The 13,348-nt window shown below is 48.0% G+C and overlaps 1 protein-coding gene across 5 annotated transcripts in view; it reads left to right on the top strand.

The window, feature by feature from the left end:
* The window catches only part of KIF13B (kinesin family member 13B), a 120,112-nt gene extending 108,515 nt beyond the window's left edge, over window positions 1–11,597 (top strand). For all 5 annotated transcript variants that reach the window (XM_058834563.1, XM_058834564.1, XM_058834562.1 and 2 more), the window contains 3 exons: window positions 1,948–2,010; window positions 3,505–4,474; window positions 7,272–11,597. In XM_058834563.1, the coding sequence (XP_058690546.1) occupies window positions 1,948–2,010; window positions 3,505–4,474; window positions 7,272–7,555 (1,317 nt within the window). In that variant the 3' untranslated portion in view covers window positions 7,556–11,597. The remainder of the gene's footprint in view (window positions 1–1,947; window positions 2,011–3,504; window positions 4,475–7,271) is intronic.
* Window positions 11,598–13,348: the final 1,751 nt, after the last annotated feature.

Below are 13,348 nucleotides of genomic sequence, written 5' to 3'. Positions count from 1 at the left end.
GGTGCCCCAGTGAGGGTGTTCCTGCCCAGCTGCTTCTTGTCAGCACCAAAACTGGGCAAGTGCCTCCTCTCAGAATTGCTTTTCCCTCCCTGTTTTTCTAAACTGTGCTTGGCAGAGTTACTGTGGTTTGGAGATCTGTCATCCTTTCAGGAGGAGAACTTGATGAGGAGTGATTAAAGCCTAATGGTTTTCTTTCTTTTGCTGTGTGATACCAACTGGATTTTTAGATTTTTGTGCATTTGCAGGCAGTAAGACTGGAGGTTTTGGAGAGATAAAAAAACCCAAACGCTTTACTCTGTTTATTTGTTTTAAAGGGAGAAAAGTAGCTTTAAATACTTTTCCTTATTCCAATTCTGCATGCTTATTTCTTGATAATAAGGCTGGACAAATTTTATAAAACCTAAACTTTGCAGGGTTTCTTCATTGGTTTATTCTGATCCATCTGCTCCCTGACCGATTCCTGACCAGGTGAGCATCTCAAAATGCACAAACTTGTGCACCCAAAACAGAGCCAGTTTGCTCTGAACCCCATTCCAGCAGTGAATTTTCATTTAGCAGGTTTAGGAGAAAGCAAAAACCCCTCATCTCCTGCTTCCTTTTATTGAACTGGAGCTTTAATGTCTTCAAAAAATTTACTTGGGTCCATGGTGACCCTGCTGGGGTTTGATCCAATTTTTGTCTTTTTATTTTCTACGTCGAACCACCTTGGTTTTTTAATGCCTGGAAATCTCTGTATAAATAAAAGCTGTTCTTCTCTCCCGTGTTTATTCCTCTTGAGGGTAAGATCAAGATCATATTTCTGCTTTACTGGGCTTAGAAGGGATGCAAGAGAAGGTTCCTCACTCCTCAGCTGGAAGGTTTCAGTGCTTTAAACAGATTATTGAGTTCTGGGAATCACTTGTCTGGGAGCTGAGCACTGCCTGTGTGTTTGTACAGAAGGAATCCTCAAGTCCCTTGGAGAATAAAAGAATAAAAAAAAAAACATATATAAAAAGAATAAAAGCAGCTCCCAGATTGTGTAATGTGTCTCCCTTAAGGAGCTCTTCCCCTCAAAGTCTAAACCTGCCCTTGCAGTTCATTATTTAACAGTGCTAAAGAGATTTTTCTACCTTTTTCTCCTCTCTCCTTCTCTTCATTTTCCCTCACTTCCCTTTCCCGAGGTTCTCCACTGATCTGGTGGTTCCTTCCCCTCCTGTGTGACAGCCCAAGCCGACAGCATAGCCTCAGATTTATATCAGGTGTCACAATGTGCTGCTCTGCTCTCAGGAGAGGGATTATTTCAAATCTGCAACATAAAAACCTGAATATGGAGCAAGTGAGGGCTGTTTATTGTCAGTTCCTGCCTATCCAGCCCCGTGCAGCAGGCAGTGGGAATGTCCTCCTGGAAAAAGGGATGCACAGACCTGGATTCTGCATTGCTTTTTGAGTTAAAGCCAACACTGCTCAGGTCCAGGCTGAATTTAGAGACTGGAAAAGGAGGAGGAGTTCTGGAGATCAAACCATAGATCCTTAAGGTTGGAAAAGGCCTTGAGGAGCATCAAGTCCAGCACCACCCCTGTGGTCAGGACTAATCCATGTCCTCAAGTGCCACATCCAGGTGATTTTTGAACACTTCCAGGGATCCAGGGGCAGCCACAGCTTCTCTGGGCACCCTGTGCCAGGGCCTCACCACCCTCACAGGAAGAATTCTATCCTGATATCTAACCTAAATCTTTTTTAGATTAAAACTATTCCCTCTGCCTGTGTAAAAAGCCTCTCTCCCTCCTCTTTTTTTTTTTTTTTGACAAACTCCATTTCAAGTACTGAAAACCCGCTGTAGTTTTCCATCCTTTTGTGACAAAGGTTCGCTCAGGATCCCAAAATTTCAAATACAAGCTTTAACATTTACCAGTTTGCCAATACTTAATCCTTTCATTGAATGATTCTCTTCATTTCCATTCCCCCCAGGCTGTCCCACGAATTATGGTTCAGTCAGCCACTCTGGATGCCAGTGCTGCAAGGATAAAACAGGTGAGCACATCTCAGGATGTGAGGATGGAATTTTTGTATTCACCTGCCAGGGGTGGCCAAAGCATCGTCTGCTTCAAGCCTGTTGCACTTGTGCTGTTGCCTCTCTGTGAGACAGTGAAATTCTGCCGGGTGTTTCAGGTCCTGGTGAAATCTCCTCTCCTGTTCCCGGTTACACTTTGATATTTGAAAGCATTAGCAGATAATTAGCTGAAATTTAGCTGGTTTGCTGCTTTAAAAGGAAAATTTCTAGGCTCTGGCAGTGTCTGTAAGCAGGATGTGGCTGTTCTAAGTGTGGAGCTTAATTCCCCATTTTACCATGATATCATGGGAAAACTCTTGCTAAGCTGGAGAGAAAATAGAGCCTGTGATCTCCCACTTTTCAGCAGAACTTCAGTCTCCTGAGCACACATCAGCTTCCTCCCACTGTGCTTTTATTGTCTTAGAAAACTCTGTGTTGTCCAAAGGGAAAATCCACAGAAAGAGAAAAGCTCCTGAGTCCACATGGACACCACCCTTGCCATAGGAAAGGGAACAATATATTTTTGATGTGCTGGAATATTTAATTTAAAAAAAAAAAGAAAAATTAATTTTATTTTTTTATTACATTTTAATTAGCAATAGCAAACTTTTGGTTCTGAAATTCTAGTAATCCAGTCAAATCCCTCTTTCTTCAAATGCTGCTTAAGTTTCCAGGGGAAAAGGCATTTTGGGAGTAAGTTGAAAATCCTGTAGTTTGGAGTCTCACGCTCAGCCACTAGATGGAAGAAATCACAAAATTGTGAATAATAAACAAAAATGTTCACCTGAGACAGGATTTGTTCAAATCTGCCTTTCTCCAACCTCTTTTTTCCCCCCACTTCCTATTGGCACTCTCCCTCCTCCCTCTTTCCCAAAGAGATTTAGAGACATCCTAATCTTTTAGAGTACATGTGCTGGCAAAAGATATTGATCTATCAGATTTAGTAAACTTTACAGCCAAGAAATACATCACTGAAATGGACTGTTAATCTCGTGAGGTGCAGTTAATTTCATCCTCTGGAAGTGCGAGGTGCTGGCGGCACTGAGGTGGGAATGGCATTTGGAAATGGGGACAGAAGTGACAGTTTAGGTGCAGGGGGATGATTTATCCACCCAGAGACTTAAGCCTAATAACTGTGAGAGACTTATGGATCACTGCTGGTTCCCATTCTGTATAAATCCTGCTGTTCAAACAGCAAATGACCATTGCTGTAATATAAATAATTTCTCAGTAAATATTGGGGAGCGTATTTCTTGGGGTTGACACTTCCCTTATTAATGGAAGGAGTGAGCTGACAATCCTCCCACGCTGGCTGGGCTGACTTGGGATCAGCTTCCATCTTCTGGAGGTGGCAGCTACGTGGGGATTTAGATAGGCTCAAAGCCTTGGTGCTTCCCAGAGGTCTGGTATCCGTGCTTTTAGCCCAGATATTTTGGATGATGGAGCCCCACGTTCCCTCTCCCCCTGTGTTTCAGGTGAACCAAGAGGAAGCAGCAAAGCAGCCACTGGAAACCGTGGTGCAGACACCCGAGGTGGACAAGAGTCTGGAGAAGACACCCAAAGTGCCTTTTCAGCAGCCCACAGGGGACAGCCAGGCCCAGGACTGCCAGGAGGGACCTCCAAGCCCCCTGAGTGAAGCCTCCAGTGGGTACTTTTCCCACAGCGTCTCCACAGCCACCCTCTCCGAGGCCCTGGCAGCGGGGAGCGACGCTGCGGCTCAGCCGGGAGGTCCAACACCTGCAGGGAGCGACTCCCCTGCTCCTGCACTGGCTCAGGTCCCTTCTGACGTGCAGGGACACTCAGAGAGGGCTTCTGAGAGCTCTCTGGCCACAAAGAGGGAGAATCCCCCCACCTTCAGCCTTCCAAGCGCTCCCCCCAGACCGAGGGACGGCCCCGAAGTGAATGGAAAGTCTTGCGCTTCTCCCAGCGAGCAGGGAAACGATGCCTCTGCAGCCACTGATGCAAAACCTTTCCTCTCTACCTCCACTCCGAAGGAGTCGATATCCAAACAATCAGTGGAGCCAGCAGGACAAGCCAGGAAAAAGGAAACATCTTCTGGGGCTTCAGAACTGGGGTTTCCCAAAGCTCATCCCGACAGCGCTGCAGCCTCCCCCTTCAAAATCCAGAAGGTGAAGACATCGGAGCTGAGATCCTTTACAAGCATGCTGGGATCAGATCCCACGAGTTCCCTGGGCACAGAAGAGCAGCAGGAAGGAGGGAAAACCACCTCCAGTGCTCGTGGACTGAGCCACAACGGGTCAGAGACAGCAGAGGAAAAACTGGAGGTGATTTCCGACTCTGAAGACACCAACGAAATTCCCGAGTGGCTGAAAGAGGGGGAGTATGTCACAGTTGGCACCAATAAGACGGGCATCGTTAGATACATCGGGCCCACAGACTTCCAGGAAGGAACATGGGTTGGTGTTGAGCTGGATTTGCCTTCAGGTAAAACATCCCCTGGGTCAGGTGGGAAGCAGCTGGTGTGTCCCAGCTGGCAGAGCTCATCCTAAAGCTGCTTTTTTTGGGGAGTTTATTGCCCATTGCAGGAGGCATTTTGGAAAGGGAAATGTAAAAGGTCTTCCCTGCTGTCATCTTTTTCTAAACCTGCTGTCACTCCCAACCCCTTTGGCATCCCAACCCACACAGTTCTGTGATCCCTGACTGTCCCTTTCCAGTCATTTCTTGGCTTCTTACACTGGAAGTAGAATCAAGGTTCCTTTTCCATGCAGTTTGGTAGGCAGCAGCTGCAGGAGACAGGCCTTGTGTCCATAGGATTCTCTTCTGGGCTTCTGCTGTGAAGATGAGGGTGCTCAAAGCACAACAGGAGTTGTGGGATTTGGCTCAAAGGGACATTTAGGCTAAATGGGTTGCAAAGTCTCTTAATAGGTATTAAGAGGTAATAGGATTTTATTTTAAAGTAAGCTTTAAAATTGCAAAAGACTATTTCTGTGTGTGTATATATATAGTGTGTATAAATATATAGTGTATGTATGTATATGTAAATACACTATATGTATATGTATATATACACATATAGTGTATATATACATATACATATAGTTTATATACACACCCCCATATATGTGAAAAGCAGTGGGAAATAATCACCCACTGACCACCAGGTCATAGAGATAATTTGAGGTTTCTTTCATCATCTCATTTGTCATCCCTGCCTGACTCTTGCCTGTACGGCTGTGGAACTCCTGGAATTTTGGGTTTCCAGGATATTTTTGGAAACCAGGGTGCAGTTCCTGTGGTGGTGATGTGGGAATAAGGTGTCTCCAGCACAAGAGGAAAGGAAGATGATGGCTGGGATTTGATCCTTGCTGGAGTCCAGCCTTCCCAACTGCTTTCCTCTCCAGGAGCAGGCAGGATTGGAGCGAGTCAGGGAGTGCCAGTGGAAATTTGGGAGAGGTGGAGTGACAGTGAGAGGATTTGGGTTCCCCAGGGCACATAAAACTCTTTATTCCAACCCTTTTAGCCCAGTGCAGCATTTCCAGGCTGGGTGGTGAATCAGCACCTGCCAGGGAGCCCGTGCTCCTCCCCACTGCACATTTCCCTGAGGTTGGAGCAGTTCCTCCAGCAGATCCAGAGCTCCCAAATCTCCCTGTGCCCCATGTGCTCATCAGAGCTGAGCTGGGCAGTGACTTCCCAGCTGGTTTCGGAAAACTCTCTGCAGTTTTCCATCCTGGAAAGCAAACTGGAGCTCTTGAGCCTTTTGCAAGCTGTGGTAGCTCCTCAGTCCCAGATTTGTGCCTCATTTTAAAAAAATAAATATATCAAAATAAAAATATATTAAAATTTAAATTATATCAAATATATAATATGTAATATAGATTTTATATATTAATATATTATGTATATTTTTATATAAATACACATATTTATATGTATTTATATTTATATAGAGAGAGAGAGAGAAAGAGGGAGATATAGATATAGATATGGATTTAAATAAAAATATAAATATATTTACAGATTGATTTCAATTTTGGAAGGTCTCCTTCCCTCTCTCGAGCTGTTCCAGTGCTGATTCTGTTTGCACATCCCAGTAAGCAGCAGCTTCCATGGAAAAGTCAGGAGATTTTTGGCCTGCTGAGGACTCAGCTGCTGATGTTGCTGGAATTTTTTTCCCACCCCTTTTGTATTTCCACAAGGATTAAGACCCTGATTTGTTGGATGCTGGCTGCTGGCACATCTGGAGCTTCACTTGGGGAATGTGGTCACAAAGTGGTGTCTTTGTCACACTGAAAACAGGGATAGAACTCCAGGGACATGGAAATCCAAGTCCCCTGAGGGTACATTGGACCCAACGTGCTGATGGTGGAAGGGAGAATGAAACACCCCAAAAGCCAAAGGGGTGACTTTATGTCATTTAAAGAGCTGTTGGATCTTTCCACCTTCCCTTTATGCATGGGAGCAGTCCCTGAACAGTGATCCTGAGAATTTTAAATTATCTAAAATAAGAAATAGAAAGGTCTCAACAGCATCAGCATAGAGAAATTATCCTTCCTGTTCTGTGGAGGGTTTATGACATGGCAAGAGCGGCAATCCTCAACTTCAAACATCAGCTCAGAAAGCCAAAAGCTCTTTTAAATGTCTGGTTTTCCTTCTTTCCTGGTGCTTTGGCAATGGAACTGATTATTTACCTCTTTTGGAGAAATTACAGAGCGAGTGGGAAGGACAAGGTGGAGTGTCCCATTCAGTCACTCTCCATGCTGGGGCCTTGCTGGGGTTCCACAGGGAAGTTTTTAGCTCCATGCTGTATTTTTAAGGAACAGTTCTCCCTCTCAGCGTTTTTTTCCTTGCCTCCTTCTCTGGGTGCAGTAGCAGCAATTTGCACAGAATAAAATCCCTGTCAGGGTGGCACAGAATAAAATCCCTGTCAGGGTGGCACAGAATAAAATCCCTGTCAGGGTGGCACAGAATAAAATCCCTGTCAGGGTGGCACAGAATAAAATCCCTGTCAGGGTGGCACAGAATAAAATCCCTGTCGGGGTGGCACAGAATAAAATCCCTGTCAGGGTGGCACAGAATAAAATCCCTGTCAGGGTGGAACAGAATAAAATCCCTGTCAGGGTGGCACAGAGAAGCCGTGGCTGCCTCAGGATCCCTGGGCCCGGCTGGACGGGGTTTGGAGCGGCCTGGGGCAGTGGGAGGTGCCGGGGTTGGAAAAGGGGCCGGGATTTAACATCCCTCCCATCCTAAAGCAGTCTGTGACTCCCTGATTCTCTCGTCGCAGGTAAGAACGATGGCTCCATCGGCGGCAAGCAGTATTTCAGGTGTAACCCCGGCTACGGGTTGCTGGTGAAGCCGGGCCGGGTGAGGAAGGCCCCGGGCCCGGCGCGGCGCCGCAGCAGCGGCCCGAGGCTGCCGGCAGCCGAGAACAGGAGGAGCGGGAACTTCTCCGGCTCAGCCTCCAACCTGGCCTCCCTCACAGCCCTGGCCAAGGCGGAAGGAGGATCCACGCTGCGGCTGGAGAAGAGCCAGAAGAACGCGGAGAACAGGAAATCCTGGGCGAACTGAGAGCTCCCAGCCCAGCAAACACCCTGGGGACCCGGCCCGGGGAGCCGGTGGCTTCGGGAAGCCAAGGCAACCATCCCGACTTCCAGTTGGTGGCAAACACTAATGAAGGGTTTGTTCTCTCTGCTCTGGGTGATTGACACGATAATTCTTTGCCTCGTCGTGGTGCTGGATCCTTCGTTTCCCGTCCCAAGTCCTGACGCCTCCGAGGGGAGCCGATGGCAGCCGGGGCCGGCGCTGGGTGGGTGTAATGAGCTCCTTCTCTTCCTCCTTTCAGAGGAAAATTGGTCAAACCACGGCACCAAAACAATTCCCAACAGCCACCAAGTCCTCTCCAGGCACCGGTGCTTCCCTGGAAGTGCAGGGCAATTCCTGAAGAACCTCCCCAAAGTAACAGCTGTGTTGTAATTCTCTAGGAGCTGTGTCCGTGTCATGTAATCCACCGTGAAAGGGCAAGGTGGAAATTATTCCAGAAGGACAGAAAAGTGAAAGCAGAATTTCATTTGGAGATAAAGAACCCCCCAGAGTGTCCCTTTATTTAAAGAAGCAGCAGTCCTTGGGTTACATGGCTGGGACCAGTGCTTGTTTGGATCAGTGCTCCATTATCCCTCTCTCCTGTGGAAGGCAGTGTGTTCTTCCCAGCTGGTTTGTTAGGAATGGGAGAAAGCCCATGGCCAGCTCTGTCCTACTTTTGATTTTTGGTCCATTTAATGTTTGCTCTCGCCATGACAGGATCCCCTCTCTCACTTCCCCAGAGTGGCAGGACCTTCTCCTTGGTTCCTCCCTGGGCCGAGAGGATTTTTGCAGAGGTGTCAGCACTGAAGTGCTTCCCTGTTCCCACCCAGCCTTTGGAGACACTCAGAATTTTGCCAAGTAGGGGGTCTCTGTCCTCGTAACAGGATCAATCCAGTCTATTTATTTTTATTTATTCTTTTAAAACATGAAATGTTTGCGCTTTACAATCATCCCCCGCCCAATTCTGCGCAGAGGAGCTCTCCCAGCACCGATCCAAAGAGGAGGTGCCTCTGTCATCCCCAAAACCAGCCTCTCTCTTGGAAAGGGGGAGCTTTGGGCTGGCTTTTATAAAACTTGGTTTTATTTCTGTCTGGTTTTTAGCTGCCTGTGGCACAGGGGACGTATCCCTGTCCGTGTGTCCATGCACGGATCGGCCCACGCTTGTTTTCCTGTCAGATCCTGAAAAGCCACGGATTTTTCTATCCTGAGCTGTTTATATCTTGTTTAGTCATCATGGGGGGATTGGACAGCCTGAGCAATAGATGTTTTAGCTACGTGGGGACTATTTAGGATGCTAAATTAATGATTAAACTTTAATATCTCTTCAGTCACTGCCTGTGGGTATCCAAGTGCCTTAAACATCTGGTTCCGAGGTCCAGGGGAAAGCTCCATTGGCATCAAAGGAGATAGGGATGCTTAGTGAAGGAGATAATTATGCTGATTTACTGTAATTAATATCATTTATGCAGAAGGAATAAAATTAAAATAGAAACTAATCTGTAGCAGAAATAAGTGGGCTGGGTTCCGATGCAGCCTGCGTAGACCTGCCAGGGGTTGTGTATCCTTTCAGCTTGGTGTAAGTAGTTTCAGTGTTTCCTAAATTTTCCTCAAGAAATCTTAATATAAAATGTACAGAGCAGCTTTTTAAAGATATTTTTAGTGTACAGTTTTCCCTCTTTTCCCTTTGCACGAAGCTCCTGTCCATCCAAGCCACGATGGGGGGAGGAATTTGGTAGTAAAGGATTCGGATGCTGAAATCCTGGGTTTTAAAATGAAAACAGTTTTTGTGATCACAACCTGTGCAGTGAAACTCTTTGTTTTGGGGTCTGAGGAGTCTTGCCGATGAAAGACCACCCGCTAATTGATTTGATGCCTCTTAACGCTGCCTTGTTGGTTCTCTGAACTCCACCCTGGCCGTGTTTTTAATTGCACTTTGTTCTGATGTGCTGCGGAAGAAGCCGATGTGAAACAGCCCCTCCCCAGAGTTGTGTGTTTTTAGTCTCAGCATTTCAGATATTTGGATTTAGGGATGTCTTCAAAACTCCTCCAGGTTTGCTCGGTGGCCCCTTTGGGGGAGATGCAAAGGGAGGAGCCTCCAAGTCCTTTTGGAGCCTCCAAGTCCTTTTGAAGCCTCTTTTCTTGTGCTGCTGTTTGGGAATCCAGGATTTCCCCAGGGCCCATGGAAAGGTGTCCAGGCTGCAGGAGAGAAGGGGAGGAGCAGAAGGAGCTGGGGTGATGGTTCCCTGTTTCTGCTGCTGGTTATGAACTCCTCTGGCCAAGGTTTGGTGTTTGCACTCCTGGGACACGCGGCCGGATCCGACTGATCCCGGCTGGATTCCCTCTCCTCCCAGCCTCACTTGTGTTGCAGAACCACGGGGAGGGGTGTGAAGGGTGGTTTGAGCAGCCCACACCTGCTGCCTCCTCTGGGATAACTTGTCCTGGAAGCAAATCTGTTCAGTAGGGCTGGGCTGGCTCCAGGAATCCACTGGGAATGAAGAGCACGAGGAGCCTGCGGTGCCTTCCTGGAGGGAGGACCTTGCTCAGAGCTCTCTTGGTTTTCACCATTTCCTCTGACTTTGGAAACAAAACCTCCCCTCGAATTAAAATCACCCTGATGCAGCACAAGCTCCAGAAAGCCAAAACCGTCAGATTTGGCCATGAGGGTGTTCCTGGAGGATGCCCTGACTCTCTCTGCTCCCTCACAGCTTTCCTGGGCACGTGAGGTCTTTTCTAAAGGTGTTTTTCAATTTTTGGCAGAGTGAGTGCACATTCCTCTACTCAAAGCCATCTGTTACTTCAGCCCAGCTAAGCCAACTAACCAGAAAAGAGGTAAAAATCATCGTGGAGGTAGTAATATCTATTTTTTACTGATAATCTTGAAAAACTCTAGTCTCAGCCTAAAGGAGGAGGTGCTGTTAAGTGGAACCCAGCACTGAGGCTGGTGTGTGAATAGCTATGCAGATTTTTCCGAGATTTTCATGCACTTTATACAGGGAAGAAGAATATTTAATGCAGGAGAGTGTCATTTGTATTGAGTGTCTCATCTCTGGTGTCTCTTGGGGGTTCAGTCCTGCTGGCTGTGTCCCTGAATTGTGGGTGGGTCTCAGATTCTTGGAAAATGGTGTTGGTGGTTTGGAAAGGCTCCATCCCCACTGTGTTTGTGGGGCTGGGGGTCCCTCCTCCCCAGGGGCTGTGGCACCAAGCCAGCCAAGAGGAGGCTGCTCACAGGGACTTTTTGGGGTTTTCTCAAGCCAAGCCACACCTTTTTCCTGTGTTAGGTTCAGCTCTTGATCTCCATGTCCAAAATCAAGCCTGTTCACCCCGAGGCTTTGGCCCTTTGCTGTTTCATGACGTTGTTGAGTTGAGGAAAACGAGCAGAAGCAAATTCTGTGTGGTGACACCGCCTGGGTCCTTGAACAGAGGGGTTTGTCCATGGCTGGGGTGGGATGTTCACCTCCTACCAAGGCAGGACCCCCTGATTCCTCCCCGCAGCGGGGGAACCCCACCAAGCCTGGGGGTTGTCCGTGCCCTGTGGAGCCGTGTCCGTGGTGATGTTCCCGTTGTCCCTCCGCCGGTTCCTCCAGTTCTTTGCACAAGATTTCGTTTTCCCAGTGCCTTATCCCGGGGCCAGCAGCCGGCAGCGAGGGCTGGGCGGCCTCGGGGTGCCTGGATTTTAGGGAATGAGGCGGTGAGGAACGGTGTGGGCTGGTCACACGTCACAACACCCTGAGTGGGGTCACCATCAAGTGTCTTGTTCCTCCATCCCCCGTATCCACCTTTGGTTTCTGCCCTCTGCACCGTTCCCAAACCGCGATCCCGTCGGGTTCCCTGGGAGCCGGTCCCAGCTCGGCTGTCCCTGCCAGGGTCAGACACTGCAGGGGCTCCGTGTACTTTAAATGAGCTGAAATCCAAAGAGACTTTGTAATGAGCTGTAAAGTTTTTAATTATTTCTGTACCATACTAAATGACTGTAATATTGTATCATACGTGCGATGCCGCCTGCAGGACCTGAATAAACGTCTTCTTTAGAGCCGGGACCTCTGTGCTTTGTTGTTCCAATTAGTGGCACCAAAACGTTTAGAATCGAAATAGTTTAGGTTGGGAAAACTTCCAAAATTGATTCCAGTGATTCCCCAGCACTGCCAAGGCCACCCCTGACCCACGTCCCCAAGTGCCACATCCACATGGATTTTAAATCCCTGCAGGGATGGGGACTCCAGCGTTCCCTGGGCAGCTGTGGCAGTGCCTGACCACCCTGATGGGGAAGACTTTTTTTCCTGATATCCACAGTGGGATGAGGATCCCCAGGACTTCTCTGCCTTGCTCCAGGTTGGTTTTTAAGGAGGTTGGTGCCTCAGGGAACTGCCACGACCAACCCTGCTGGCCAAAAAGGCCTTGGGGTGATGAGACCCCCCCCCTCAGCATTTCATGATGTCCTTGAAACCCCCTGCCTGGGCCACATCATTTCCTTTCTCTTCAGCCCCATTTCTCTCACGTTGGAAACAACAGGCAGGCTTTGACTGGGATTATTTTGTGTGGTTTCTCAGTTTATCTTGGCTTTTTTCTAAAGCAACAAACGCTGCGTTGATCCCCCCCCATCCCCACTGAAACTCAGCGAGCAAAGGATATTTTTATCAGCGCTGTCTTGCAATCAGCACACGAAAACAGCTTTTTTTTTTTCTTTAAAGCCACTTCCCTTTTATGTTTTACCTTCTGAAAGAAAAAAAACCCTCTTTGGCTGAAACACAGGAGCTGTTTGAAGCGGCGTCACTTTGTTCAAACCTCGCTCTTCCCGGAAGGTGGCTGTGGCACCTTCCCCGCGCTGCCGCGTTCTGTTCTGCAGCCAAAGCCGGCTTGAAAAGGCTCCCATCAAAAAGAGCAGGAAAATAATTTTTAAAAACCCCCAAAACTAACAAAGAACACCTTTTCCCCCGTTTTCCTTCAAATTAACACCGCTTCCATCGGCCTCGCTTGGCTTCAAACACTTTGCCATGGGAGGCAGCAGCCCCTGAGTGGAGAGAGGAGCTGCCCTGCCACGAGCTGGGCACATTTCCAAGGGGGTTTTGTTCACCTTTGGACACCAACCTGTGATAAATTATTGTTTTTTTCCCTGATCAGTCTGGTTTCCCACCAAAACAGGCACAAAGGTCTGGAAGTGCAGCCTCTTTGCGAAGCACAGACCTCCAGTGTGGATTTATTCCTCTTGTGTTTTTTAAAACACCTCCAAGTGGGGCTTTTCTGCATTCCTGGTTTTCAGCTGTGAAGGAGGAAGAGTGGGCTTCATCCAGCAGCCCAGATGTTGCAGCAGACACCCCTGGAAGTGTTTTTCCCATCCCTGGAAGTGTCCAAGGCCAGACTGGATGGAACCTGGAGCAGCCTGGGATAGTAGAAGGTGTCTCTGCATGGCAAGGGGTGGGACTGGATGGGTTTTGAGGTGCCTTCCATCCCAAACCATTCTGGGATTCCATGATCCCCACCCAACCTCCTCCCTCCAGAAGATTCCCTCTACGAACACAGCAGCTGATGATGGGGAGGGTGGAGATAAATTTTATCCCTCTCTTTGATGTCTGAGAGGCATAAGGAGCAGTTTGAAAGGTGTTTCCACTCCTAAAGTCCATTTTTTATCATCTGCACCTCTCCAGAGTTTCCTTCCCCCGTTTTGAGGTGTCCATCCTGAGCAAACCCCCCAGCCACAGCTGCACATCCTGATTTTAACCAGGATGGCAGGACCCAGCCACCATCTCACTGAATAAATCAGCTCCTGTGACTTGGTGTTTTCTC

The sequence above is a fragment of the Poecile atricapillus genome, chromosome 3, assembly GCF_030490865.1.
Source record: "Poecile atricapillus isolate bPoeAtr1 chromosome 3, bPoeAtr1.hap1, whole genome shotgun sequence".
NCBI classification, from domain to species: Eukaryota; Metazoa; Chordata; class Aves; order Passeriformes; family Paridae; genus Poecile; species Poecile atricapillus.
Note: the sequence above shows the minus strand (reverse complement) of the source record. Positions and strands in the feature narration are given on the sequence as shown.